Consider the following 27,581-nt stretch of genomic DNA (forward strand, 5'->3'; position numbering starts at 1 on the left):
TTCCGTTCAGCATTCAATTTTATCCAGAAATTTGAGCCCCCCAGTTTATTTATTACTTCACTTGCAGATTGACTTGATTTTTTTTCTCTTCATTGGATTTACTCATGACGTGCTGAATCTTCCCAGTTCTGTCTGGAGGTAAAGGAGCATTTTCTAGATGTGTTTCCATCCTGAAATTGCCAGATCTTGTGTGTTGGCTGGAATCAAGTTCAAGTCAGTGCTTAGAATTTATTTCCATTGCTTCAGGAAGCTGAAGGTAATCAAGCACAGCTCACTCCCCGTGTACAACAGACCTGGTAAACTCGCAGCCTAGGGAGACTTGCAAGGAGACCGAGTGATTGGGAGTGACCTGTGTTGAGCCAGGAGGCTCTAGAATGTTCATCCTGAAGAGAAATCACACTCTCCTGGCATCACCCAGACTCTGGAAATCCCACTCTCACAAGTTTCTTCTTAGAAACTCAATCTATTGCTGCAGTCTTTGGATTAACCTCAAATTAACCCATTTGCCAATGATTTGCATTCTTTCAATCCCAACAGATTTTTCCTTCTATTTTGTCAGGATTCAACAGGCACCACAACATTTTTAGGATTCACTGCGGCAGGCTTTGTGGTGTTCCAGGGAAATAAGAGGATCCACTTGATAAAATGGTGAGTCCTTTGTTGGAAAACTGGCTAATTTTTGTTGTTGTTGTTGCTGGTTCAGGCTTTGGGGAGGGATGTCAAGTGCACTGTCTTTCTCTGTCTTCATCATGGGAAACTTCAACATAGAGGAGTTTCCCATCAGCCAACAAAACCCAACCCAGGTTCCCTTTGGTGGGGAATTGGGTTTGTTAATTGAGGAGTCGACTTGGGAGACCTGGGCTCAGGCACTTGTTGTCAGACAGAAGGTATCTGTGTTTCCTCACCAATAGCTTCTGCTGCTCTGCTCAGAGAGGCAACACGATGTTAACTGGAGTAAATGTACATGTTCTTGTATGTGCTTGTTTTCTGTTGCTGTAACAGAAGATCCGAGGCTCGGAAATGTATAGAGGACCCACACTTATTTGGCTCACGATTCTGGTAGCTGGTGAGGGCCTCCTGGTTGTGACATATCTTGGCTGGAGAGTAGAAAGGGATGTGCTGAAGCGAGAAGGCAAGAGAGGGACTGGGGAGAAACTTTATATTATAACTTACTTTTGAGGGAACTAACCTCTGTGAGACCTAACCCATTTTGAGAGACCAACAGTAATCCCTTCACAAGGGCACTCATGACACAGTCACCTCCCACCTGGTTCCACTTAAAAGATTCTACTACCATTTAAAACCGTTAACCTGGAGACCCATCTTCCAGCACATGAGAGAAACCACAGCCAAATCAGAGCTGTTCCCTGCAGCAACCCACACCCTCTCTTTTGTTGAGTCTGTGGTGCAGTTACTCTGCATGTGGATCAGAGTGTGTGTGTGTGTGTGTGTGTATTGTGTATAATTGCCAGTACTCTAATTGTACATGGCAGAACAGATTAGTTCATGAAAGTATTTTCATGGTTTGTACACTGCCTGATAACCCCAAGAACTCAAATCTTCATTTTCTTCTTTGCTGTCCCAGAATGGTGGCTTTGGTCTCCACAGATCATGCATGTGACACTAGCCTCTTCTCTGGCTGATTGAATCAAGATCTGTCCTTTATGGGCCAGGGATAGCATAATCTATCTGACCTTGTGATCTTGAGGAATGGTGAAGTCTAGAGTGTGTCAGTGAAGAAGTAGAAGGTGAGAGATGGAATACTGGAAGCAGCAACTGCTCATATCCAGTTAAAGGGCAAAATAGTTTTGACAGAGGATAAGAAAGGCTGAAGTCCATTTTTATTGCAATATTGTTCTCACTCACAACCTGACTCAGTTCCCAACTCCGTGGCTTGTTGCTGTATACCCTATTAGATTGTGAGCTTACCCTGAAGTTCAAGACCCGGGGCTTTGAGTCTGGACTGTCTGATGGCCTGGGCATGCTCTGTGGCACTTATCTCAGCCTTAGTTTCAAGATTCTGTTTGTTTTTGGACTTCTTCTAACTCCTTTGTTAGTACTCCGTTCTTAGTACCAGCTTTCTGTCCTAGCCTGCTGCACCAGATTAGCATTGGTCAGCCAATGTGCCCACTGCTGTCTATACCTTTTGCTCTTTTTAATGATCAACACCCCCTGGGGACCCCCCTTTTTATCTAAGCAGCTCCTCTATCTTCTCTACCATTATCTTTTGCTCCAATTCTACTTTCAACCCTCTCAGTGCCCGGTTGTTTCCCCTCCCCCACAGATAACCTGCTCAGAGCTTTTATTTGCGTTTAATACATCTCTTAACTTCTCTGAGTCTCAGTATACTCATCCAAAACATGGGAATCAGCTGTATCTGCCTGCTTTATTGGGAGAGATAAATGACGCAGAGCATGTGAATGCTTTGTAAAATCTAGTGTGGCGGGCCCAGCAGCGTGGCCTAGTGGCTAAATTCCTCGCCTTGAACACGCTGGGATTCCCATATGGGCACCGGTTCTAATCCTGGCAGCTCCACTTCCCATCCAGCTCCCTGCTTGTGGCCTGGGAAAGCAGTCGAGGACAGCCTAAGGCTTTGGGACCCTGCACCCGCGTGGGAGACCCAGTAAGAGGTTCCTGGTTCCCGGCTTTGGATTGGCGCGCAACGGCCGTTGCGCTCACTTGGGGAGTGAATCATCGGATGGAAGATCTTCCTCTGTGTCTCTCCTCTCTGTATATCTGACTTTGTAATAAAAATAAATAAATCTTTAAAAGAAAATCTAGTGTGGCTACATGTGACATAGTGGTTTTGCTTAGTTTCTACCTTTCTCTGTGTTTTCAGCATCTTGCAAAGATGCTCCAAATTTAATAACCTTCAGTGCACGCCCACACAATTTTCCTAGGGATTTAACCTAGGAAAGCACCCACAGTCTTTGGGGAACAGGAGCAATCTGTGCCACTTATCTTAGATTGCAAAAGACTTGGGCTCCTGAAGGTGGCAGGTCCTCAGGTTTATGAATTGTTTGAGACCCAGAGAAGTTAGGTTAGAAACACGTGTGTCTCAAGTGTTGATGAATTGCTGGTCTCTCCATTCTTTGGATTTAATTTCTTTCCTGGGGTGTTGAGGAGTGGTGATGGGCCACTCCCTGGCCCAGTTCTTTACGGACTCTAGTCTTGTTGACGCCTGCGATGCAGTGATGATGTGAACCCCATCCCCACCAGGCTGCTTCTTAGGCATGTGGATTTGTAACAGTCATGTGTGTATTACTAAGATGGATTTTCTTCCCATACTAATCTCTGTGTGGGTGTGTTTTAATCCAGTCTCACAAATCCCTCTGCATAAATTAAAACAGATTAATGTGACTTCACTATTCTTTGTGCCTCCACTCCCAACAAAAAGGATAGGGCCACCTTTCTATACGGGGAATCAGATAAAAGGAATCCAGAGAGTTCTCTTTTCACATATCCTTGACAGCAAGGAGTTGGAGTCTCCAGGTTCTAGTAAAGCAACTCCTGAAGATGAAATCTGAATACACTCGTTGACCAAAACTTGTCATTCTTCAAGCTGTTTTCACAAGTCTGAGCTGAGCACCCAAATATGCACTAACACGTTCGCTGCATAAACAGGGAGAGTAGGAGTGAACTTTTGTTTTTTTTGCAGAATGGTGCCTAAGCTGCTTGAAGAATGGATGGGAAGGATGAGAAAGCCCAGGGCGACTCGGTCCTCTTGCTAACAATCACACACCCCCCATTCTTCCTGACTTCTAACGTGGACTGGCACAGTTAGTGTTATTTGCTCCTTAATGTTCATAAACATTCTAGAGCTCCTTGGAAGGAAGATGTAGCCTGATTGTACAAGCTAGAGTAAGTTGTTTTGGGCTGCCTCTGGTCTTCGCTGGAGAAGAAGGTTGCCACGTAATTCATTTGGGACTTTTCATTGCTAGTTAGACCTTCACTGATGAGAAGATAATATCATGCTTCATTGCAGTCTGCCTGGCAGTTATGAGTCAGAGAGATACCTGTGGGAAAGCCAGTACCTCGGGTAACTGCTATGTTATCCCTTCTCACCCACAAATTTTCTTTTCTTAGGCCAGATGTCTGCAAATTGAAGTTTGAAGGGAAGACGTTTTACGTGATTGGCACCCAGAAGGAGGTCAGAGCCTGCTTTTCTATGCATCTGTTGTTGTTGTTTGTGTGTTTAATTACTGAGCATAGGAGATATTTAGGAATGAAATATGCCTTTAGTGTTATGACTTCTCAGTATGGGATTATAAGGAAAGCTGTATGGTAAAAATATGGTTGAGGAAAACGAATCAACACTAGGGGGTTTCCATGTTTAAGAATAGAATCAATGAGCAATACTGACTGTATGCTTTTGTGCAAAATAGAATGGGATAGACTTGAGAAGAAAAGAATGGAAACTCTCTCAATCTCTTTAAAATTTCTTCTTGTTGTTTTCCATGATTCAGTTTTGTAGTTATAAGGATTCCTCCACTCCCACCCCTTACTCTCTCCCCATTTTCAACTCTCACCATTTCCCCCATATTATGATTACAGCAGAATAGTAAACAGGTTTAGTAACAGCTGCTAGCATTCTGCTATTTAAGTGCATCATGGTTTTGTTGGTATAGGCAAACTTTTGTTTTAATCTCTTCTTACCAAGACACCAATGTATGGTGACAAATGAAGACTCTTGCCTGTGATGGTTAGAGTGTTAGAAACGGAGTTCTTGAGTCCTAGGATGCTTGAAATAAATGCACAGACAAAAGTTTTGGCTTCTTCAGGAAATGCATGAGAGAGAGAGGCTGCTTTGTTAAGCCTGTGAGTGGGCTCTGCAAGTTTTTGAATTTCTTTGTCCCTTGTTTCCAGCTCACGTACTTATTATCCAAGGCCGATAGCAATTAGGAATCACCCTAATAGGTTTTCAGGCTGAACAAAAGCTGATAGAGAGATGGATGTTGTCTGGGCTGTGGAAGCTGCTTTCTCTCTCTCTCTCTCTGTCAATTGTTCTTCCCTTTGTCCACTAAGAAGGGGGGCCTGGCTGGGTGGGACATGTATGCATCAGATGAGGCAGGAGGAGAGAGCGTAGGCAATACTGCGGTGTTATTTACTGCTGTTGCTTCAAGCTGTCTGGTGGGGAACATGATCCAAACAGCTAAACACCTGAGGGGAGAACAGAAAGAGTGTAAACTGTGTCTAACATGCTCTTTCTTGTTCTGTTGTTTTTATTAGAAAAAAGCCATGCTGGCATTCCACACTTCAACACCAGCTGCCTGCAAACATCTTTGGAAGTGTGGGGTGGAGAACCAGGCCTTTTATAAGTAAGTAGCTGCTACTGAGTTAATCACAGGTTTTCAAAGCACCCATAGAGCCATTTATGTTTTTGCAAGCAGCTGCATTTTCTTTCTTTCACTGTTCCTTTCTGTGAGATTTAAGCAAACCACAAATTCAAGCATCGTTTAGGGTGTTTCCTAACTGTTGTTGGTCTGTCCTCATTCTGAGTTATACGCTGTGTATTTCTGTGAAATTGGTGGGGTTCTTTGGAAATGATTATTTCCATTAATGACATCATAGTAGTTTTTCTGATTGGTGTTTCCCAAAAGCAAACCTTGAGATCCAGGTTAGTGCAAGCAAAGCTTCTTTGGGCTGTAGTCAGGGGACATTGCAGAAAGACAGTGGGAAGCAAGTCCTAAAGGGCATGTTGTTGAGCCTGTCCCTCCCATGAGTGGCTCTGGCCTCAGCTGTGCCAGGGTCCCTGGGAGGGATGCCTTGTATGACTCAGAGTTCTTCCACTGGAGGGCAAAATAGTCGGGACTATTTATCTGCCAGTTGTCCATTCATGTTGGTTGAGGGCTACAGTGGAGCTTAATGTTCAAGTCCCATCTTTGATTCTAAAGGATCCACTGTGGGCGCCTCTGAAATTAATGTCTCTTGTTTCTTTGCTCCAAGCTTCCCTAGGCAGAGGTCTGGCTGGCACTTTGGTGTTGGCTGGCAGAGAAAGGCCCTGGTTTTATTTCTTGGCTATGGGTGGTTGTGCTTTTTCATTTCTGCATCAGGTGCATGGGAACAGGGAAACCTGGTGGCCATGCCCACACACTCCTCAATGTGCTCTGAAGATGTGAGCATGCTGGGGTTTGTCTGGGGTCATCCATCTGGGTTGAAAGCGCTGGTGCTGAGGTCTGCTGCCTGGGCACAGAGCCCAGAAACAGAAACTCTCATTTTTCTGTTTCCTTCAGGCCCCAGGGGATCCCAATTGCAGACTTAGTCACCAAGTAAAAGCTTTCTTGATGGTATTTGTTGTCTGGATCCTCCAAGGCCCAGCACACTGAAGGACATCATTTCTGTGTCACTGAACATTTGATGGGTGCAGTGAAGGATTCAGTGGCAACCTGGTGCTTTCATTCACTGAATCGTTATCTCACACCTGTGTGCTGTGCATGCTAGATACTGGCGACATGGGCAAGCTCCAGGGAACCTCTCTGTCTGCATTTAGCACAGAATTGGATGCTAAGGAGAGAGGCAGTTCCAGATAAATTTCTCACTTGGCACTTGGTATACTAGAGAAACAAACACAGACTAGCTCTCCATATTGGTGCCTCTCTGCCACCTCCACTTCTACTCCAGGAAAGTGTGTCTGGATTTCTCTGAGGGACCACATTTCTGATGCTTCTGAGGAGGAAGTGGGAAGTGATAAAAGGGAGGGAAGGAGAGGACACTGGAAATGTGCTGCTCAGCAGACTGTGAATTCATGGCTTTTGGTGGGAGGAAGACTCTTCCCTTGGAGTTGTTGTTTTATTTATTTGAAAGAATGAAAGAGAGAGAGAGAGGAATAACTCTTGTGACTGCTGGTTCACTCAAATACCCACAACAACTGGATCTGGACCAGCCCAAAGCTGGGAGCCAGTAATTCAATCTGGGTTTTCCACATGAGTGGCAGGGACCCAAGTACCTGGTCTATCACCTGCTGCTTTGCAGGGGCACATTAGCAGAGAGAGGGAATCAGGAACAGAGCAGGACCCAAGCCCTCTGCATTACACTCTAGGGGCAACAACCCTGCCAAAGAGATGGAGAGGCGCATCGGGATTGCTTTTCTTGGGTTCCCATAGATAGGGTGTCAGGACCACAGCTCTCCAGCATGAGGGAAAAATGGGTCCATGATAGGTCAGGCCTTGTAGAAAGAGAAGGGGGGTGCTCTGAGACCACCTTGTTGGGGATATCTGGGACTTTCCATTCTCTTGATGAGATGTGGTCTGGGAGAAAGCTCTGTCCTGCAGGCTGCATTGCCTATTCCAGGTGTTAGGAGCCTCCCAGATGTGAATCCTCTTGTCTTGCCACTTTCTCTTGGTTCTACTTTGACAAGAACCTGCAGTCTCCCCCCTGCCACCTCACCCGATGCTGCTCATGTCCATCTCAGAGTAGACAAGGTGCGGTGGGGTGGAAGGGGCTTTTTTGCCGAAAGAGTGGCACTGTTAGTTCTCATTGTTCTCTGATCAGTGGCAGGAAGCCTTACCAAGGACAGCTTGAGGTCAGGCCCTGCGAAGCTGGACTCTGGCCATCTCTCCGGGTGTGTCTCATTCTACTTCTGTATGTGCAATTTTCTCTCTTCATTATGAAAATCTGTGTGACAGCGTTGATGACCACAGAAGTGTGAGGAAGTGCCCTTCCAGCTTCTTCATTCCTCCAGTACTCAGACTGAGAGTGTCTGTGCCTGCTGCTTCTTTGGCCGACACGCCTGTCCCCAGCTGCTGTCCCCTGTGAACACTCATTCACTCCTGGATCTCAGCTCTGAAGTCCTTTCCTCAGGGCCCTTTGCTGAACTCCCACATGAGATCACTTTGCCTCATCCCTTGCCATCACTCCAGCTCTTCTTTAACTTCCTATTTGCACGAGTTACGTCTTTTATGTGGTCACAGGATGAGTATTGGTCGTGCCTCTAGACCTACCACTCAAATGACAGATGCCATGTGTCTTCCCAGGCTTAGGGTGTGCAGAGCAGCTATAGCATCTGCTTAACGATGGTTGGGTGTAGCCTCAGAAGGAAGGGGGTGGGTCTCAACCTGCCCCGAAGCTTCCATGAAAGCCTGGCTTGAGTGTGACTGTGCTCAGAATTCTCTAGAACAGATTGGTTGTATGTGTTTTAAATTATTGTTCATGTCAGTGTTTTAAGTAATCATAAACTCTAGGAAACGCATTCTTTTAAGTCTGTTGGATTTAAAATGACTGACTGCAAAGAGGCATCCTAAGCTGTCATAGTAGTAGGGGCCCTGTATGTGGCCTGTGGGCAGCCTGGTTCTAGATTGCTTTTCAGAGTATTGTTGTTTCATTCTTATTTATGAGTAGAGCTGGTGGATGCTAAATCCATCGTTGACTGGGCTTCTTGTCCCTTGTGTATCTTAGTCATCCACACTGTGGATTCTTTAAAGAACACTTAGTTATGGTAAGACAGAAGCCAGTGGCCATTCCTGTGCTGACACAGACCTCAAGGTCCTTGGACTGGGTGGTGCACCATTAGTTCTTTGTCATGCACTGGGAGACATGTGCAGCTGGGAAACTTTATCCATTGCAGTGTTGACATAGGCCAAACAGGGTTCCAAGTGCCACCATCATGAAACTCCATTCTTTCCAGCACTTGTAGATATACCCTGGGGATCTCTTCAGATCCATCAAGGTTGCTCAGTACTCTTGCCATAATCAGTAAAGAATATGAAACCAAAGGTATGGGTTGTGATCAGTAGCTACAGAGAACAAAAGAAAATTTGGATTTCCCCCAAAGTGAAAGTACTTGTTCTTTTGTTAAACTTTCTCTCAGCTCCTGGTTGTGGTCCAAGCTAAGTGACAATAGACAATGTATTTCTTTCTTGCAGTCAGACTGTCTGATAGCCAGAGTTCTAGCAGCACATTTTTCTTGCGACTTGCAATGTCATTGCCACCTCTGTTTTGCTTTCTCTTTTAAGGTATGCAAAATCCAGTCAGATCAAGACTGTATCCAGCAGCAAGATATTTTTTAAAGGAAGTAGATTTCGATATAGGTGGGTACCAATGCTTCTATTGTGGTGATAGAGTTGTTTGGGGCAATAATTTGCTTGTAAGTAAGTGGGCTTATTATTATTCTGGGGCTGATGTTTTGGCACAATGGGTTAAGTCACCACTTGTAACACTGACATCTCATTTTTACTGCCATTTTCTGTCCTGGCTACTCTGCTTCTGACTAAGCTACTGAAGCTGGCAAGGCAGCAGATGACAACTCTAGTCCTTGAGTTCTAACTAGGCACTTGGGAAACCTGGATGGAGCTCCAGGCTCCTGGCTTTAGCCTGGCCCACCTGGCCCAGACCTGGTTGTTGGAGGAGCCATACGAACAATTGAATGGAAGATCTCTATTATTCTGCCTTTGAAATAAAGAAGCCCATGATATAAATATTTTGCTCTTATATTAGTCTTTTTTTTTTTTTTTAATACTCGTAGGGCTCCCTCAACCCTCTAGTAACTTCCCATCATGAAAGAAGAACAGGTAGATTCTTAGGGCTGGGTCAGATCAATCAAAGTTAAGAAAAAAAAATATGTATGCATATGCCTGCTCTGAGCATGTACATTATGCTTCTCTCTCTCTCTCTTCTTTTCAGTGGTAAAGTTGCCAAAGAAGTGGTTGAGGCAAGTTCCAAAATCCAGAGGGAGCCTCCTGAGGTGCACAGGTGAGTGTGGTGGCCACCTTGAACTTGGTGACTTCTGCAGCATCACAGAGAGTAAACGTGGCTTTTCCAGATCTGCTGGGCTGTTCCTGTATACAGGACACCTAGTATTAAATAAAGGCACTGTCCTCCCCGGAGAGCTCCCTCAGACAGATTTGGCTGGGCTAAGGCATGAACACAGCCTGGCTCCAACTTTATTTATTCGCTCTGTGGAAAGTCTTGGGGTAGGTCTGCAGGATCCCACGTAGGGTATGTGCTGTTTCCTGGCCAGGTGCCACTGGCCCATCCTCTTAGAACTGCTCTTGGTTCTTGCCATTGTTTGTCAGATGTAGCTAGATTCTGTTGGTCTAACAAGCGTAGGTTGTTTTACAGGTGAGAAGAGGCTTGCCTGTGCCAGGACCCTTCATTCACAGGACTACTCAAAATAATGATGGGCTGGGTCATTATGGGCTCAAGGGGATGCTCTTCACGAAGGTGGCCACCTAGGGTGATGCTGAGGAATGGGGTATTCTCTTAGCCATACTGGAATTCATGCCACAGCTACTTTCACAGTTGGTTGTAGATCCTCAAGCTATAGGCACCATCTAGCACTGGGTGTTTTCATCGTGATAGTTTCCCTTTTCAAAGGTGAGCTCATCACAAGCCAAATTCTTCAGGGAGCTCCCACATACTGGTTGGGCCGCGTGTCCTTCCTTCCACATCTTTGGAGCCACAGGCATCTTCATGCTCAGCTTTGTGTACCCTTCCATTGTGAGCAGACTGAGCTGGGTGGTCTGCTACCTTGTCCCTCAGACTGTTGTGGCCTCGCATGGTCAAGGCACATGGATGCTACTTCCTTGCCTCGTGGTAGTGGTAGTGGTGGGGGCAGGATCAGGGTTGGTGGAGATCTCATGCAGATGCATACAGTCGGTCATCTGATGGGCAGCTACAGGTACAGGGCTGCAAGACCATTCTCACTCTCTTTGTGCCACAGAACTAAGCTGTAGCACCTTGGTTGTGTGTGTAGAAGTGGGGTGGTGAGACTCTTGGTGGAATAATTGAAGAGGTTGCCACCTGCCCATCGATGAGAAGAGTCTTTTCCTATTGTAGTCATTTGATGCCATGGCAATGTCAAAGAAGAAATGATGAAGTCTTGTTGGAACTGTTGCAGAATCCTTGGACTGGAAACGACCTCAGGGATGACCCAAACTGATGCTTTCATTGTATAGACAAGTTCAGTGAAAGCATCTGAGGTCCTGCATTTTTGGAGTGGCAAGCCTGAACTTGAAATGCACACGTCCTGTATCTGTGTCCTGAACACTTTTTTTCTCTGCAGCATTTGGCATTCTGATGGTCTCTGCCGGAGAGAATATTTGGCATTCTCCTGGAAGCTGGTGGCAGAGGCAGGGCTATCTCAAGTGGCCCAATTTGGGTTTTATTTTCCTGGCTTGAATGTTTTGTTTCTTCTTATTTTATTTTAAAAAATAAGATTTATTTGTTTTTTTGTTGTTGTTGTTATTGGAAGTTCAGATCCACAGAGGGGAAAGACAGAGGGAAAGATCTTCTGTCTGCTGGTTCATGCCCCAAGTGGCTGCAATGACTGAGCTGATCTAAAGCCAGGAGGAGCCAGGAGCCAGGAGCTTCTTCCTGACCTTTCATGTGGGTGCAGGTCCCAAGGCTTTAGGCCATCCTCGACTACTTTCCCAGGCCACAAGCAGGATGCAGGATGGGAAGTGGAGCAGCAGGGAGACAAACTGGCACCAACAAGGGGTCCTGGCATGTGCAAGGCTAAGATTTAGCCACTGACAGTGCACCAGGCCCGAATGTTCTATTTTAAAAGAAAAAAAGACAAGATAAACATTCTAGGAGAATTCCTTGATGCTATAAACACAAAGCAGGGAAATGGTTTGTTGTTTTTTTTTAACAATATACTTTCAGAGATACTTATTCCAAAAGCATGAAACTTTCTAAGCATCTCAAAGTTACCACCAGAGATGGTTAATGAAATCAGAGAGTCTTTTCTTTTTTAGGATACTTCTCTTGTAAATCTTGGTTTAGGTAATTTGTGGAAATCAAGGCTCCCTGTCTTAGGACTTCCTAGACTGAACTTGCCCAGGGATCCTGTTAAAACCAAACCCTGAGATAAAAAAATTGGTGATGTTCCAGGGTCTGGGGAGCTCCAAGCCATAGCCATGTAGCTGGTCTGGGGACTGTGCTTTAACCTGCTGGGCTATCAGTGTCCAAGAAGGGAGGGATGGAAGGAAAGTTTCCCAAAGTGGAAAACTCCTGGAGGGAGATGAGTCAACCGAAGAGAGGGAGATGAACCTAAATGGAGCTGTCAGTCGATTTATCATTTTATCTTTGGAATCTTCTCAATTCTTCCCAGGTATTACTGCAAGCAAAGACGTGCAGCTTACTGCAACCTGATTTGTGTGGCCTTCCCTTGTCTTCCACTACACTATTTTATGTGCGTGTGAGAGACTGTTGGGTTTACATCCCCTCAGGCCCTGCTGTGTTCTTTGGTTCACTGGCAGCCTTTCTCAAATTTCCAAAAACACCAGGGAGGAGTTGGTTAATGATAGAATGATGAAAGTATCTTGGATGAGAGCATTCTGTCCCACTTGGTCACTTCTGTGTCCCTCAGCACCTAAGACGGTGCTTGGTACATAAGGCAAGTCAGCACCTGTTTGTTGAGTGAGTGCGTGGACTTGGAATGTGTGGCAACAGCAGCGCTGCTATGCAGGTGTTAGGTCTGGGATCTGTCTGTGGTGCTGCTCTGAGGACTTCTGCCTCCCCAGAGGCAGCCTGACTGGCTAAAGTGATTCCCACGTGCTGCCAGCTTCTCCTTCTTCCTATGAAGTTGCCATGCTAGTAAAGTGTTTGTCTTAGGCAATTGTTTTTGAATTATTTTACGCATCTTTGATGTAGCTGTTGAAAGTAAGAATATAGTAACAGGCTCTCCTTCTCTGATAGTGGGTGTCTTAGAGAAGGCTGTTAGTCTAAAATGGCAGCAGAAAGCAATAATTAGCTGTTTATCCTCACACCTGAAATTGTACTCTTCGAAGACTGGCACAATGACAGACTCTACATCTGCTGAGTTTTGTGTTTACTGAGAGACAGACACAGGCAGACCGAGAGTGCTGTAGTAGGATTTTTATTTTTCTTTAAAGAGAGGATCAGAAACTAACTGTGATATTAGTGCTCTGAGTCTTTTTATTTAAAGATTTATTTCTTTGAAAGTTAGAATTAAAGAGAGATTTTTCCATCTAGTGGCTCACTTCCCATGTGGCTGCAATGCTCAAGGCAGGGCCAGGCTGAAGCCAGCAGCTTCTTTTGGGTATTCCCAAGCACTTGGGTTATCTTCAAATGTTTTTTCTCAGGCCATTTGCAGAGAGCTGGGTTAGAAGTGAAGCAGCTGGGACATGAGTTGACACCGAAATTAGATGCCAATTGCAGGTGATAGCTTTACTTGCTATGCCAAAATATCAACCCCCAACTCACTGGTTGTTAATGGTGACAGGATACCCAAGCAAAGCTTTCATGGCCTGGCCCCTGGGTGAGAGTCACCCTGTGATCCTAGATGATCCAGGGGGAGGAGAAAGGCAGGTTGCTGAGCCCTGCATAGGCTGAGTGAGCTCCTTGTACATGGCAATCTCTGCTGGGAGGCACCCAGAAATAGCCTTTGTACCTGAAGCAGGGACCTGTCCAAGGACAATGAAGGGGTTCTTGGCTGTGTGGCTCTGAATAAAGCAATTTAATTTCCCATAGTTTGATTTTACTCGTCTCTATATATGAGTCATGTGATAGAACTTGGCTTGCCTTCTAGGTTTTGAAACAACAACAACAACAAAAATAGAATGTGCTCTCAGGATTATTAAGTGTCCTACAAGCACGAAATGTGACATTATTGGGTCCTGGGACAATGACTCGATTAGCTAATCGTCCCCTTGCAAAGTGCTGGGTTCCCATATGGGTGCTGGTTTGTGTCCCAACTACTCCTTATCCAATCCAGCTCCCTGTTTGTGGCCTGGGGTAACAGCAAAGGATTGCTGAAAGCTTTGGGACTCTGTACTCATGTAGGAAACTCAGAGGAAGCTTCTGGCTCCTGGCTTCAGATTGGCTCAGCTCTGGCTATTTGCAGCCATTTGGGGAGTGAACCAGTGGATGGAAGACACTTCTGTCTCTCATTCTCTCTGTGAATCCAACTTTCCAACAAAACAAATAAATATTAAAAAGGGAAGTGTGACATTATTACTGGCATCTCATCTAAATGTGACAGGCTAGGTGGAGTTTTTAGAGGCTTGACAATATGCCAGCACCACCTCAGTTGGTTCCCAGGAATGTTGCAGGGACTTCATGAACTTTTAGTCACTCTATTTTAACTCAACATTTTTGAGTCCTGTGTCTGCCAATATAAGCATCTATAACCAAGTTATATAACATAATCTCTTTAATTTCTTCTCTTCAAATATGGCATTTTCTTACATAAGAACACCTAGAGAAAACAATTGTGTCCAGGACGATATCAGACAGACTTGCCAGTGTTAGAAGCTGCTTTCAGAGCCTGGAGGCAGCCTTTCCACTGTGTTATAAAGGATGGCTTTTTATAAAGGATAGTTACAAAGGATGGCTTTGCGTGGAGGCAGTACTATGACAGGACACATGCATGAGCAGGCAGACATGTGGGCCAGGCAGTGTTGTAGCCTGGAAATGGAGAAGCGTGACATGGGTGGAGATACCTGAATTCAAAGATTTAGGTGGAAGCCAGTTGGGATGCAGTGTGGATTTTTGGCAAGAGCCTGACTCTGTGAGACTTGAAGCAATTACGTGAGCTCAGGGCTAGTGGGCAGAGTCCTTTTGAGGCTGTCTGAAGACCAGTGGTGCGGAAGGGGAGTGTGCTGCATGGCTGAAGGACTGGGCAGCAAACATGCAGCTTGGCTATGAATCCTGAGTCTGTGCAAAACAAGTGTCCTGAATCTAGTATGTGACCGCCTAGTGTGTAACCTCACCATCTCATTGGCACATACAAATGTGAATAAAAGGTGACATAAAGTGTACTCAAGGGCACTTCCATGTCGTTATGGAAAACTGGAATGAAAAGAGAAGGTGCTTTTTCCATGAGCTTTTTGAAGGCCTCTCCTGTAAGACACTTTGCCAACTAAATGAAGGGCAGTTCGGCTTCCGGTTTTACATGAGCCTTAGAGCACCTGTGCAGGTGGGTTCTTGCTTTAACTGAAGTCTGGGTCATTTGGAACCTTTAAAAAGACTGCAATGAGGCTAAAGGAGGGGCTCCTCAATCTAAAGGATGTATTTGGTGTCCTAGTCCACTCAGGCTGGGTTCCGTGGCAGGTTGATGAGTAGGGAGTGAATGGGAACATTGGGCACTGGGTATCTGCAAAATGAAGTTAGGCTGTTGCTAAGAACTTCTGTGCTATCTGTCCAGGGGCTTGTTGGTGGCATTGCAGTTACCCTGTGCTATGTGCTTGGCTGATCTTCTTATATATCTGGTTTCATGGTAGTGATCTCCAGTGTCATCTTATTTCCTGTCCCTTTTTAAGGTATTCTTTTCACCCAGCATGCCCAACTGTGATGACATCTGAAGAACTGCATTTTCTTTCCCTGGGTTGTGCTGGGACATGTGAATTGCCATTGCCTACAACAACATGAATAGGTTTGGAGAGTGGGTGATGTGCAATTGAGATAATAAGAAATGATATAGCACAAACATTCATAGCTAAATTCCATGTTGATGTACACCAGTGAATGCCTGATGATGAGAAGAAACGATGCAACCCACGGAAAGAAGTCAGTATGTGATTGTATCAAGGATATCCTAAAGCACCCAGTCCTGTGGTCTTGTACCATTGCCCAACTGTGGATCCTCACCTACAGGCCTTTATCTTGGAGTTTAGCCCACTTGCAGACCATAGCCTACAGAGTTGGACCTCTGGCACCAGCATTCTGTGAACTCAGGATTCCAGACATTACCTGTCCTGCCCTTCCATATCAAGTTGTGCTGTTATTTTTTTTTTACAAATTGCCTGCATTAGGAACCTTTTGTTAGGAGTGGAAGGGTCAAAAGGGTTTTGCACCTTGGTTTTGCTACTAACTCTGTGCCACTACAGGCTTGGATGACCTCTAGGGGTGAAAGAGCCAGTGTGCTGAATGGACACTCACCCCCTCTGGCTTGTGTCTGTTTTCAGAGCTAACATCACACAAAGCCGCAGTTCCCACTCCCTGAACAAACAGCTCATCATTAACATGGAGCCTCTGCAGCCATTGCTTCCTTGTCCAAGTGAGCGGGAGGAGGAACAACCTCTGGGTGAGGGTAAGTCAGCCACTTGGTCCCAGAGACCGGCATGGAAGATTCACACTGGAGGGATGAGGGAGGCACCAATTCTCTGTGTGTTAGGATATAGGTTGGGACAGGGGCTGGGAGTGAGTCATTGACTATGTTTGTTTCTAGCAAAGAAGCATTTTGCACCTAGAGGACTATGTTATCATGGCAATCCCATCAGTTTCTACTGAAGAGAGCTCACTGGTACAAAGAATTTCTAAAACTACATGCATAAGTGGTAATGGTCTCAGATCCACACCATCCAGTGTGGTAACCACTAGCCATGGGCGGGTATTTACAACTGTCTTGAAATGTGTTAAAATTGAAATTCCTCACCTACTCTAGGCAGATTTGTGATGATTAATAGTGACAGATGGCTGGTGGCAACCATGTTGGACCCTAAGATGGAGAACAGTCCATCATCATAGCGACATCTATTGGAGGGCAATGTTTTTCACTCAAATCACAATTAAATTGTAATTGTAAAGAATTGTTTACAAGTATCTCTACTCTGGTTATCTCCTTTTTTAGCCTCAGGAGTCCCCTAGCCTCTTATTTCTTTTTCCATGGGTACTTTTTCTGATGGATTTGATACAAGATAAAATATATGGAGTTCAGTTCAACCCAGAAGTTGTTATTTTTTTAAATGATGTGGTATGTAATTTCCAGAGTTCTTTGCTTGCTTGTGATGACTTTACTTACTTCAGGGAAAAAAATCTACTCTAGTGCATGCTCAGTGCTGTGAGGTAAAACCACATTCATTAATTTAAAAGTAAACACAGAAACACACAACATAAAGTGATTGGAACTCTGAATACATATGTGATGTGCTCTGCCTTAACCTGATTTCTTCTTTGGAAATCCGGATACTGACAGTTTCAAGGGAGTCAGGTCCTCCAATGATCACCTTCACCTCCAGGCTCCATTCAAGAATGGTGGCCATGAAAGAAAATGTATCAGTATGTCTTGGGGTGCAGATGCCCTTGAGGGGAACAATAATCACCCATACCCATCAAAGTGTAAAAGTTTCAGAAAATCTGATGTAGATGCTTTGCAGGAACTGGGAACTGGAGGCACAGAATTCAGTGGGTAGAGGGAGAGGGTGTGAAATGTGGAAGATGAAGTCTCACTGTCTTCTGAGACTCCACCTAGGCTAGGAGAGATGATGGTGATAACAGAAGTCTTGTTACAGTGGACTAAAGAACTACTGCTGCAAGTTCCATGCTAAATTAATCTTGCTAGCCCAAGGGCTCTCTGAATCCAGATTGCTTGGCCATGGTTTTCATCAGATTCTTTGTGGTCTGCGTGTGAGTGTGTGTGTGCGTGTGCACATATGTGTATTTTGCAAGTGAAAGAAAAACAGCTTTTTCTTTAACTTTTTCTGATTCATTTCTGGGCTTTCTCATATGTGCCCGGAATATTGCATTGTGTGAAAATCCCTGTCTGGAGCTTGGCCCCGGGCCGCCATGCGGCCCGGGTACGAGGGTCCCTGCCACGATTCCAGCCTAACACAGCCAAGCTTTCCACCACCTGCGCAGGTACATGGGGTGCGAGGCTCTCGGGCAGCTTTCCGATTTGCCGGGGTCCTGGTCTGATGGCCTCCGTTTGGGGCGGGAAGGTTGTCCTAGGACCCTGAGAAGCGGATTGGGAACGCCTCTGAGCCGCCATGCCAGGGGCTGGAGTGGGGGAGGAGCTAGCAAGATCCAGGCGGGGGCCCAAGCAGCTTGGCCCCGGGCCGCCATGCAGCCGGGTGCGAGGGTCCCTGCCACGATTCCAGCCTAACACAGCCAAGCTTTCCACCACCTGCGCAGGTACATGGGGTGCGAGGCTCTCAGGCAGCCAGTGCGCCATTTGGCGCCAGGCTTCGCCTGCTGGCCTCCCGGCCAGGAAGTTCTGGAATTTGGTTTCTCTGATATGCTGCATGAGACGCTCCGTGCTGAACCCACAGTACTCTGAGAATATGTATTAGTCCTTAAGCTTTTCAAAGGCATTTAATCTTCCTCTGAAGAACCTGTAGTCACTTTATAGTGCCGATCGCCAACATCAGCTCACTTAAAAGGCAAAATTCCGGGCTTGTCCAGCAGGATGCCCCATTACCTGATAGGATGAGGGATCAGCAGAGGGGTCACAGAAGGCATTACTATGACACTGACTGGCATTCAAGAACCATACTCGGGGCTAGAATGTGTGAGGCATGCGTGGACCAATCCCCTGACACTCTGACCCCATTGGACGGTTTAGAAGGGCCAGTGGAGTCTATGCAGGAGGCATGACAGTCTATAGGGCACTCTGGGCTGACCAGAGCAACCTCTGGCATAGTTAACGCTGGCTGGCATCAGGCCTGGTTGGAGAGCGTGGTGGAGGCCTTGGCTGCGTGGAGCCTACCACTAAGGGGCACAGGAACTGGAGGGAGGCTGAGTTCTGTTCGGGTCACAGTTGTAATCCCTTGGCACAAATATCAATTCGGCTTTGACGCACCATGCCGGATTAGACCACAGCACAGTTTGGTGCTCCGGAGGACCAGGATAGACGTTGGACGGGCTTGGCTAGGCCTCAACCCCATCTGAGCCATATATGAGATATGCGTGGGTATGGACGAGCCGTGGCTGGGCTGAAACTCTCAACAGCAGGAACCAGAATGGATTGAAGAGCGGAGCTGGCCGAAGGACCTGCTGGAATGTGTGAAGCCCGACACCATGAAGGAGTCGGAGGGAGGAACCTGAACAGATCCTCTGACAGGACACTGACTCTACAAATAAACGCAAGAAGCATGGAGGTAAATAACCCAGAAGAGGCTTTGGAATGTGACCCACTGGAATACACTTGGCTCGGGTTGGGGCAGACCAGGCTGAGTCGGTTCACGTCATCCATTGGCAAGCCCAAGTGCTGAAACTGTGTGGGGGCCTGGCCGGGTTTGGTTGCGATAAAAAAAAAAAAAAAAAACCAGTACAAAACACAAAATGCCAAGGTGAAATGGCCTGTGCTAGTAGGGAATGCAACACCCGACCAGCACTCCTCCCACTGGTTTAGGTGAGGGACGAGAGTGTGATGGGCAGAGCCGGGGAGAGATGCGATACTCATTGGTTCCAATAGAGGTCGGGGCTCAGAAGAGAACCAACCCAGGGGTTAAAACCATCAGCTGATCGGAGTGATGGACGGTGGCAGACACTGTGCTTACTAGTAGTACATGTAGGAGCCTGGACTGGGAATGCCTCAAAGTTTTTTTTAGGGGGATTCCCCTGAACAAAATGGAGGAATCAAAGCATTAATCAAGAAAAGATGGAAAATGGAGTAGATGAATCAACCACCTCAGCTTTATGCTTGCAGCGGAAAACTGGACAAGGGGAAACCCTAAGACGGACTATGTCAATCAGTAGACTCTGCACCAGCCTCATCATACCTGGACTGTTGCTGATGATATGTTGGAGCTTCTGATTGATCGAGGTGACGCTCTGCTGGCTCTGCCTACAAACCTGAGAGGGCCTCCCTAAGAGGCCGTTGAACTTGAACTGGACAAGTGGGATGCTGGACTTTGTATGGTGTAAACTTTTAATTAGGGAATCTCAACGGAACTTGAGCTGTGGTTATGCATCAAGGTGAAGGAATTCATGATGGGGGAAGAGTTTGGGGTGAAGGGGGGGGGAATCCCAGTACCTATGTGTCATGTAATGCAATGTAATTAATGAATAAATGAATATTAAAGAAAAAAAAAAAAAAGAAAATCCCTGTCTGAAGGTCATGGTTACTCAAGATTCAGTGAAGGGGAACTGGATGTGATAAGGGGACCCCACACGTGGAATCGTGACTATATCTAAAATGATGGATGCTTCAATGGAGACATAATCTGGAAGCCAGATTGGTTGGATGGTAATCATGGGGAATATGAAAGCTTAGGCTGTGTCTTCCCCAGCAGACCCCACGATGTGAAGGGAATCCTGCTTCTTTCTGAGTCTATCAGCCCTTCAATTAAGTGTTTTCATTTTGTTCCACCTTAACACGAGCTTCCACTTCAAGATAATAGCTATATGCATAATAAATAAAGTATTGTAATTGCAGTAACATTTTAAAACCTGATTATATAAGCTAGGAGTCCTTAAGCTACTTTTTAATTTTTCCCAACCGCCTTAAAGCAGCACAGTGGGGCTCATGTTGTGGTTTCATGGGTCAAGCCACTGCCTGTAGCGTCTGCATCCCAATGAGCACCCATGTAGCCTTGCCAAACCCTGGCTATTGCAGCAGTTTGAGGAGTGAATCAGCACATGAGAGACTTTCTCTGTCTTGATTATGTGTGTGTGCGCATGTGAACCTCTTTACTTTTGTATGAATACTGCCTTTAAAAAATAAATCAATCTTTTTTTCTTTTTTTAAATTTATTATTATTTTTTATTTATTATTATGCATTATGTGACAGTTTCATAGGCTCTGGGAATCCCCCCACCCCTCCCCCTCCTCCTCCCCTCCCCCCTGGTGGATTCCTCCACCTTGATGCAGTATTACAGTTCAAATTCCATCAAGATTCTTTCCTTGCAAACATATACCAAGCATAGAGTCCAGCTACTTATTGTCCAGATGGGTTGAACATTTTCTTGGGGAGACCATTTCTGGTCCAAAGTTAGAGCTGGTAGAATATCATCCCAGTCAATTAAGAGTCCCAATATAACATCAACAGCAATTTGGAACATGGAATTGACATGGTTTTGCGTAACCAGTATGTTAAAAAAAAAAAAACCAAAAAACAAGTTCTTAACCACAAAAATAAATCAATCTTTAAAAAAAGGACCATCATAAATTGTCCCATCAATTGTAAAGCCAAACTAATAGATCTTTTTCTTCAAAGAACTATAGTAGCTCTCTGTCTAATAAAATTGCTTTTTCTAGGAGATTTGTCCTGTTACAGGACAATTTTGGGAGGGAGGTGTCTGAAGATCACATAAATCATAACCACCTCTATTATGCAGAATTAATTTGAAGTTGAGACAGAAGGATAGCATTATTTATTATTCAGTAAATAAAATGCTCCTCTGAAGCTAGAGTAAGGGCCAAATCATCTCAGGGGCCAGAAAAATTGAAAGAATGATTTTTGACAGTGGGCAAAATCTTGTTTTATTTTCTTTTTTATATGTATGTATGTATTTATTTATTTATTTGGCACAGTGAGAAAGAGAGGGACTGAGAGAGAGAGAGAGAGAGAGAGATATTTATTGATCTTCTGCTATCTTCTGGTTTACTCCTTAAGTGGCCACATGCCCAGGGTTGCCCCAGGTTGAAGACAGGAGCCTGGGTCTCCATTTGGCTCAGTCATGTGGGTGACGGGGGTCCAAGCAAGTGAACCACACTTCCCTAATTTTCCCAGATATGTTAGCAAAGACCTGGGTTGGAGTTGTAGCAACTGGAACCTGTGCTCCTATGGGATGCCCACGTTGAAGTGTGGCTTAATCTGCAACACAATGCCTGTCCCTTTTCTTTGATATCATCATATGAGTATCGATTGCTAGTTAGCTTCTGCTCCATGTCTCCTGTGTTTGTGTTAGGCAGTGGAATTCAGACATTTCATGAGACTTATTTTTTGGAATTTTATTTCTGTAATATGTTATGCAGCTCCAGAGAAAGATTTGTTTCCATGTGCTTCTAAACTCTGAGTATCTCCAGTCTAAGGATTTTTGCTTCATTCTTATTTCTTGATATTTCAATGGTTCTTTTATGCCTGAACAAGGAAGCTATCAGCTGTAACTTAATACAACTGGTAGGGCATACTTGCAGTGAATTTGCTGAAGATATAAGGATGCCCACACTCTGTTGTCTCCAGGCTTACAGCTTGGTAGAGAGATGGCAGTGGGATCAAAAGGCATGAGTGGTCCTTCCTCTGAAGACTGATTTGTGTGCTCACTTATCTGTGTGTCCTGCTGGTGGTGGGTATCTATAGGTGTCTGGGCAGAGTCTTGTTGCTTTCTTAGAATTGTGGAGAACTTTACATAAAATTGTGGGTAAAAGAATAAATGACCCAGATGAGTTGGAAGAAGGTGATGGGAGTGGCTTCGTCCATATGCACCAGTTGCCTGTGTGATCTCAGGGGTCAGGGCCATGGTGAAAGCGAGGAAGAAAGTTAACAAAGGGCCAGATCATATGGGTGTCATGTCCAAAGCTTGAGAGTTTAGTAAAGCTCAACTTGAGAACAGTTGGAAGAGGTTGAAAGTTTCCAAGCATGATCATGATCTCATCGTACTTCTGGTGGTATTAGGGGATAGATTTGAGGCAAGTATGAATGGCGCCAAGTTTCCCCATTTTAGCATTATCGATCCCCTGGGACCCTATGTTGGGAGGCTGTTTTGTGCATTATAGGCTGTCCCTGGCATCTACTGAGTGGTTGAATAACAGCACCCCAGCAGTCCTGACAGCCAAAAACATGCCCAGATGTTGCCAGTCATCTCCCGGGGAGCAAAATATTCTTTCTGGTTAAGGACCTCTATGTTGGAGACACAAACTCCACACAAAAATTATTAGAATAGTTCAGAAGAGAAATAAAAAGGGCATTCTTAGGACAGAAAATGAAATTCGAGAGGAGGCAATGGAACCAAGACATGGTAAGAGGTGAAGTTGTGGGGATAGAGCCACTGATGTCACAGAAGGTATGCAGACTGCCGACTCTACTATCCAAGTTCTCAGAGATACTTGGTGGGGGTAAAGAAACTTCGATCTCTTTGTTTAACTGATAAGACTACTGAGACGCTGAAAGGTTAAATGATGTCTCGCCACGGCTCAGGGAATGGTTGATTGAATACAGTTGGTGCCTTTGAGAGAGTTCTGTGCAGCCACTGATGCCCTGTGCTTCAGACACTGAGTCAAGGAGCCTCAGAGGTCACCACTCACTTAGATTTTACATGTTATTTATTTATTTGAAAGGCACAGTTTTAGAAAGAGAGGGAGAGACAGAGAGAGAAAACTTAGATCCAATGTTTTGCTTTCCAAATGGCCATAGCAGCAAAGGCTGGGCCAGGTGAAGCCAGGGACCTGGAACTCCCTCGGGTCTCCTACAGGGGTGGTAGGGACCCGGGTATTTAGGTTATCCTTTGCTGCTTTACCCAGGTGTTGGTAAAAGAGCGTGGAACACAGAAGGAGACAGGGCAGGAACTCACAGCCAGAATGAATTCACTGAAGAAAGTAAGTGTGCAGGAAGTGGCCAGTTGCTGGCATGTAGATGAAATGCACGAACATGTTGCAATGGGCCTTGGATAGCTTAGGAGACTTGGGTGGGGGTGGGGGAGGGTGTTTAGAGCTGAGACAGTTTTTCAAGGAATTTTCAGCCTCAGTCAGCCTTACATTTTGGAGGCTAGGTGGTTGGAAAGGGGCATGGGGGTTGAGTGGGGAACAACGCAAGACACAGGCTAGTCTGATCTTTTAAAGTGCAGGCCGTGAGTCTCTGGAGGGATTGGCTTTGATAACAGCCTGGGAGCTTTAATGGGTGAGGAACTAGAATGGCTGGGGCCTGTGTCCTTATTCAGTCACCTGACACATTAGCAGTGAGCTGAATCGGAAGCAAAGCAGCCAGGACTCAAGCTGGTGCCCATGTGAGGTGCTGGCACGGCAGGCAGCGGCTTAGCTCACTTGCCACAACAGTGGTCCCATCGCTCACTTTGATGTTGCTGTGATCTGTTTCTACATAGTGACTGGGACTTTTGCTCCGGGAGAGTCAAATCATTCATAAACAAATAAAGATTTTTCAGCCATTGAGGTGACTTGGGGAGTGAATCAGTGGACGAAAGATCTTCCTCCCTGTCTCTCCTCCTCTCTGTATATAAAAATGAAATAAATGTTAAAAAATTATCTGAAAGAGTACACACACACACACACACACACACACACACATGTTCCATCCTCTGGATCATTCCCCAATTGGTTACAACAGTCAGAGATGGACTGGCCCAAATCTGGGAGCTTCTTCCGGATCTCCCATGTAGTTGCAGGGGCCCAAAGACCTGAGCCATCCTCTGCTGCTTTGCTGGCTATAAGCAAAACTGGAGAGCTGAGACTTGAACCTGCACCCATATGGGATGCCAGCACTGCAGATGGAAGATTAGCCTGCTATGGCACTGCATTGTCGTCAGAAACATGATCTTAAACCTTGATGTTCATGGGGAGGATCCTGGTATCTTGTCTCATATGGTCTCTTTGGTCATGGCTCTTTGGGGTCTCAAGCACTCATCTCCCTGACAGGCTCTTTCCATTCTTCCCAGGACTTCAAGTTTCTCAGAGACAGTTGGGCAGAGTATTATTGCCCAGATAAGCCCGGAGGTGTCCGGGGAGAGCGTGTGACCCCTTTTACCCACAGGACAGCTGGAGGATTAGCTCTGAAACTGGCTATGTCTTTGTGGAGACAAAACAAAATGAATTCCTGGGCACCACTTGGCAACAAGCATGTTTTCAGTGCTCACCCCAAAGTTGCTCGGTTACGGGATCCCAGAGCATTAGTGCTATGGAAAATATTAGATGTGAAACAGCAAGCCACTGGTAAATTTTCATTTAGCGCTCATGAGAATTTCAGGAGATGAAACATTTGAGTGTGCAAGCTTATCACGGGTGAAAATGACATTTTAGAGAGTCATTCAATCAAATAAACTTGCATGCAAAATAGAACAGATTTTCCATACTGACTGTAGAAGGCAAAATGCTGCTTTTGTATTTGCTAAGATATTTTTCTCACTAATAGAAGGTGTTGGATCACGATAGAGAAAGGGAATGACATTAATGATGTGAGACTTGGTAACTGGCTATTCCTACCACGAAATGAGAATTATTCTTGTCTGCTGTGATGGTGGTACAGGCTGGCTAAAGCTGTGCCTTTCTCCCCTAGGTGGATAAAATTAAGTAAGAGTTGAAAAGTTTGATTTCTCTCTGCTAACAAAATGCAAGCAATGTGGAGACATCAGGACTTCTACCAATGAGAATTTTAGAAAATGCAATGCGGTTCGATCAAGGGGTGATTTGGAGTTGAATTTACATGTGACAGAGATGTGTATGTTGAAGAATAGGTGGGAATTAAATGTGTGTGTCTGTGCACACATGTATGTGAATGCCCATGTGTGTCCTAGCTGGGATAGTGTTGTATGGGAAGAGGACACAGGTGGGTTTTTGCAAAAAGCTGTTTACAATAACTAACCCCAACCACAGAGGGGTTAAGGTGGATTCGTGACCTTTTAGAAAGTCTCTATATGAACATGGAAGGCATTGTGAGCAATAAGTATCTTTATCCACCAAGCATGCTGTGCTCTTAAATAAGGAAAAAATCATTTATTGAAAAGGCAGTTACAGATAGAGAGACATAATTGTCTATCTGCTGATTCGCTTCCCAGATGGCAGCAACAGCCAGAGCTAGGCTGGTCTGAAACCAGGAACCAGGAGCTTCTGGGACTCTCATGTGAGTGCATGGTCCCAAGCACTTGGGTTCATTCTCTGCTGCTTTCCTAGGTACATCGTAAGAGAGTTGGATTGAAAGTGGAGCAGCCAGGGCTCAAATTGGATCCAATATAGAATGTTGGCTCCACAGACAGTGGCTTTACTCGTTATGCCTACAGTGCTGGTTTTGCATGTTGTGCTCTTGACCCACCTGCCACCCCAACACGGAAAAGGTGGCAGGAGGTGCCTACTGTGCTATCCACGTGTAGGCCTTTCAATAGCATTCCAGGCTGAACCTCTGCACTGCACAGTTGCTCCGTTCTCACCCTGCTGACATCTTGGAGAGCTCAAGGCTTTGATGGTTGGGTGTTTGTTCTCTCAGCCCCCTGAGCCTGCTCGCCTCCCTGTTCATCTGATCGAACAGTTTACTCTTTCTTTCCTTTCTCTGTGGAGTTCACAACCATGTCTCAAACAAACTGACCATCTCTGCGTGGTTTCCCTCTCTTCCCCACCATTTAAGCACATGCAAGGGCGTATCATTTCTTTGCCCAGGTTTATTGGAATACATGCATTAGCAGTAAGGCACTGGTAATTTTTTAGACTATTTTTAGGTCTTGTTATATGGAACAGTAGGAGCTGTTTATAAATCTCATAAAACCATCTCTCACCTTGTAGTTATTGCTGCTTGGTGATGGCAGATCAGTCGACACCAGCTCTGACCACACTGGTCCCTGCCATTGGGTTTTCTGATTACTGTTTGTTTTACCATCATAAAATAGGTACATTGTCTTCTAGCAAACTTATAAAGCACAAAGAATCATAAATGAGCAGAAAGGAAAGTCTCTTCCCTGACTGTGTGCGTCTTTGTGGCAATCAATGCTCATGTGTTAGTAGTTTCCTTCTCTGTGCATTTTAATATAATTGCCATTGTCCTGACCACACAATTTTAAAATTCTTGCCTTGTTTGCTGAATGTTAAAAATAAAAGTCCACAAAAATATGCCATAAACTTACCATTGATCAGATAGCAAGTGGTGAGATTTACCCAAAAATAAACAAGTGGTCTCATATCCTAAATTAGAAGGAACTCTAACACAAGTCTGTTGTAAGCATTGCTTAACTATTGCATGTGCTTGAGCTGCACTGAACTCCTTGACAATCACAGTCTTCCACTGTGGACAGGCACAGGCAGCTGAACTCACCTCTGCAGAAGCTGGGGAAGCCACCAAATAGCAGAAGACATACACTTATTTGTCATTGTAGTAGTGGATGAACACAATCAGAATTCATAACTCACTGTTAAGCACCTATGGAATACCAGATGAAGGCACTGCAGTTTGCATCAGTAGCTCCTGCAGAGTAGGAGATGCCAGGGGCAGCTTGGGACAAGGGCAAGGCCGGAGACTTGCCATCGCTTCAGGCTTTTCTCTGTTCCCTTTTTGTGCTTTTCTTTAGAGCTGTTCTCATCTTGCCAATTCTGGCTTTAAGAATTGCTATCAAGTTCATTACTTAGGATAAGTTTGGATCACTGAAAGAAGTCTTTGAAATGTTGATGTTTATTGCACTGTAGGAGCTAAAGGCCTTGTCCATGATGCAAATTATAAACATATTGTCTTACAGAAATTTTGTATTACATCGTAAGACTCCAACAGTCAGCATGATCATTTCAATTCTGTAGGTGACTGCAAATATTTCATTTAATGAAATGTGATGGTTCAGGCAGCTGTCCCTTGGAGCAATAAGGCCTTGGTCAAGTGAAGAAGCAAAACCATTTCTGTTGGTTTCTCCACCAAGAAGCTGGCTGGTTACAAACAAGACCCTCCACCTTTCACATCTTTGTTTTTTTCTATAAAACAAAAATATTGTCCTTGGGAATCTGGCTCTGAACACTATTTGGCTGAATGTTAAGGTAAAAAAAAAATTTACAAGTAAGGTTTGGAGTCCTACAGTAAAAATGGACTTAGGGCAGGTCTATTTTGCATAGCTTTAGAGGGTCAGAGGCTGTGTTGAGGTTTTTTAAAACATATTTTGTTTTGCTTTATGATATAGTTCCATAGGTTCTGGAGTTTAATCTTGCACAGCATTCAGCAAAGAACAGCTTCTGGGCATCCCAATGCCTGTTTCTTGCTGGCCTTGTAGCTAACAGTGATAGTTTGAAGACTATACAGGTACTTACATAATAGCCTTGACTT

General features: G+C 45.1%; 1 protein-coding gene across 3 annotated transcripts in view; it reads left to right on the plus strand.

Annotated features, from left to right (window-relative positions):
• FRMD3 (FERM domain containing 3) overlaps positions 1-27,581 on the plus strand; it is a 262,640-nt gene that overhangs the window by 206,461 nt on the left and 28,598 nt on the right. For all 3 annotated transcript variants that reach the window (XM_004581134.3, XM_004581133.3, XM_058672580.1), the window contains 6 exons: positions 560-648; positions 4,087-4,150; positions 5,230-5,318; positions 8,952-9,026; positions 9,619-9,687; positions 15,867-15,991. In XM_004581134.3, the coding sequence (XP_004581191.2) occupies positions 560-648; positions 4,087-4,150; positions 5,230-5,318; positions 8,952-9,026; positions 9,619-9,687; positions 15,867-15,991 (511 nt within the window). The remainder of the gene's footprint in view (positions 1-559; positions 649-4,086; positions 4,151-5,229; positions 5,319-8,951; positions 9,027-9,618; positions 9,688-15,866; positions 15,992-27,581) is intronic.

Source organism: Ochotona princeps, chromosome 14 (genome assembly GCF_030435755.1).
Source record: "Ochotona princeps isolate mOchPri1 chromosome 14, mOchPri1.hap1, whole genome shotgun sequence".
Taxonomy (NCBI): domain Eukaryota; kingdom Metazoa; phylum Chordata; class Mammalia; order Lagomorpha; family Ochotonidae; genus Ochotona; species Ochotona princeps.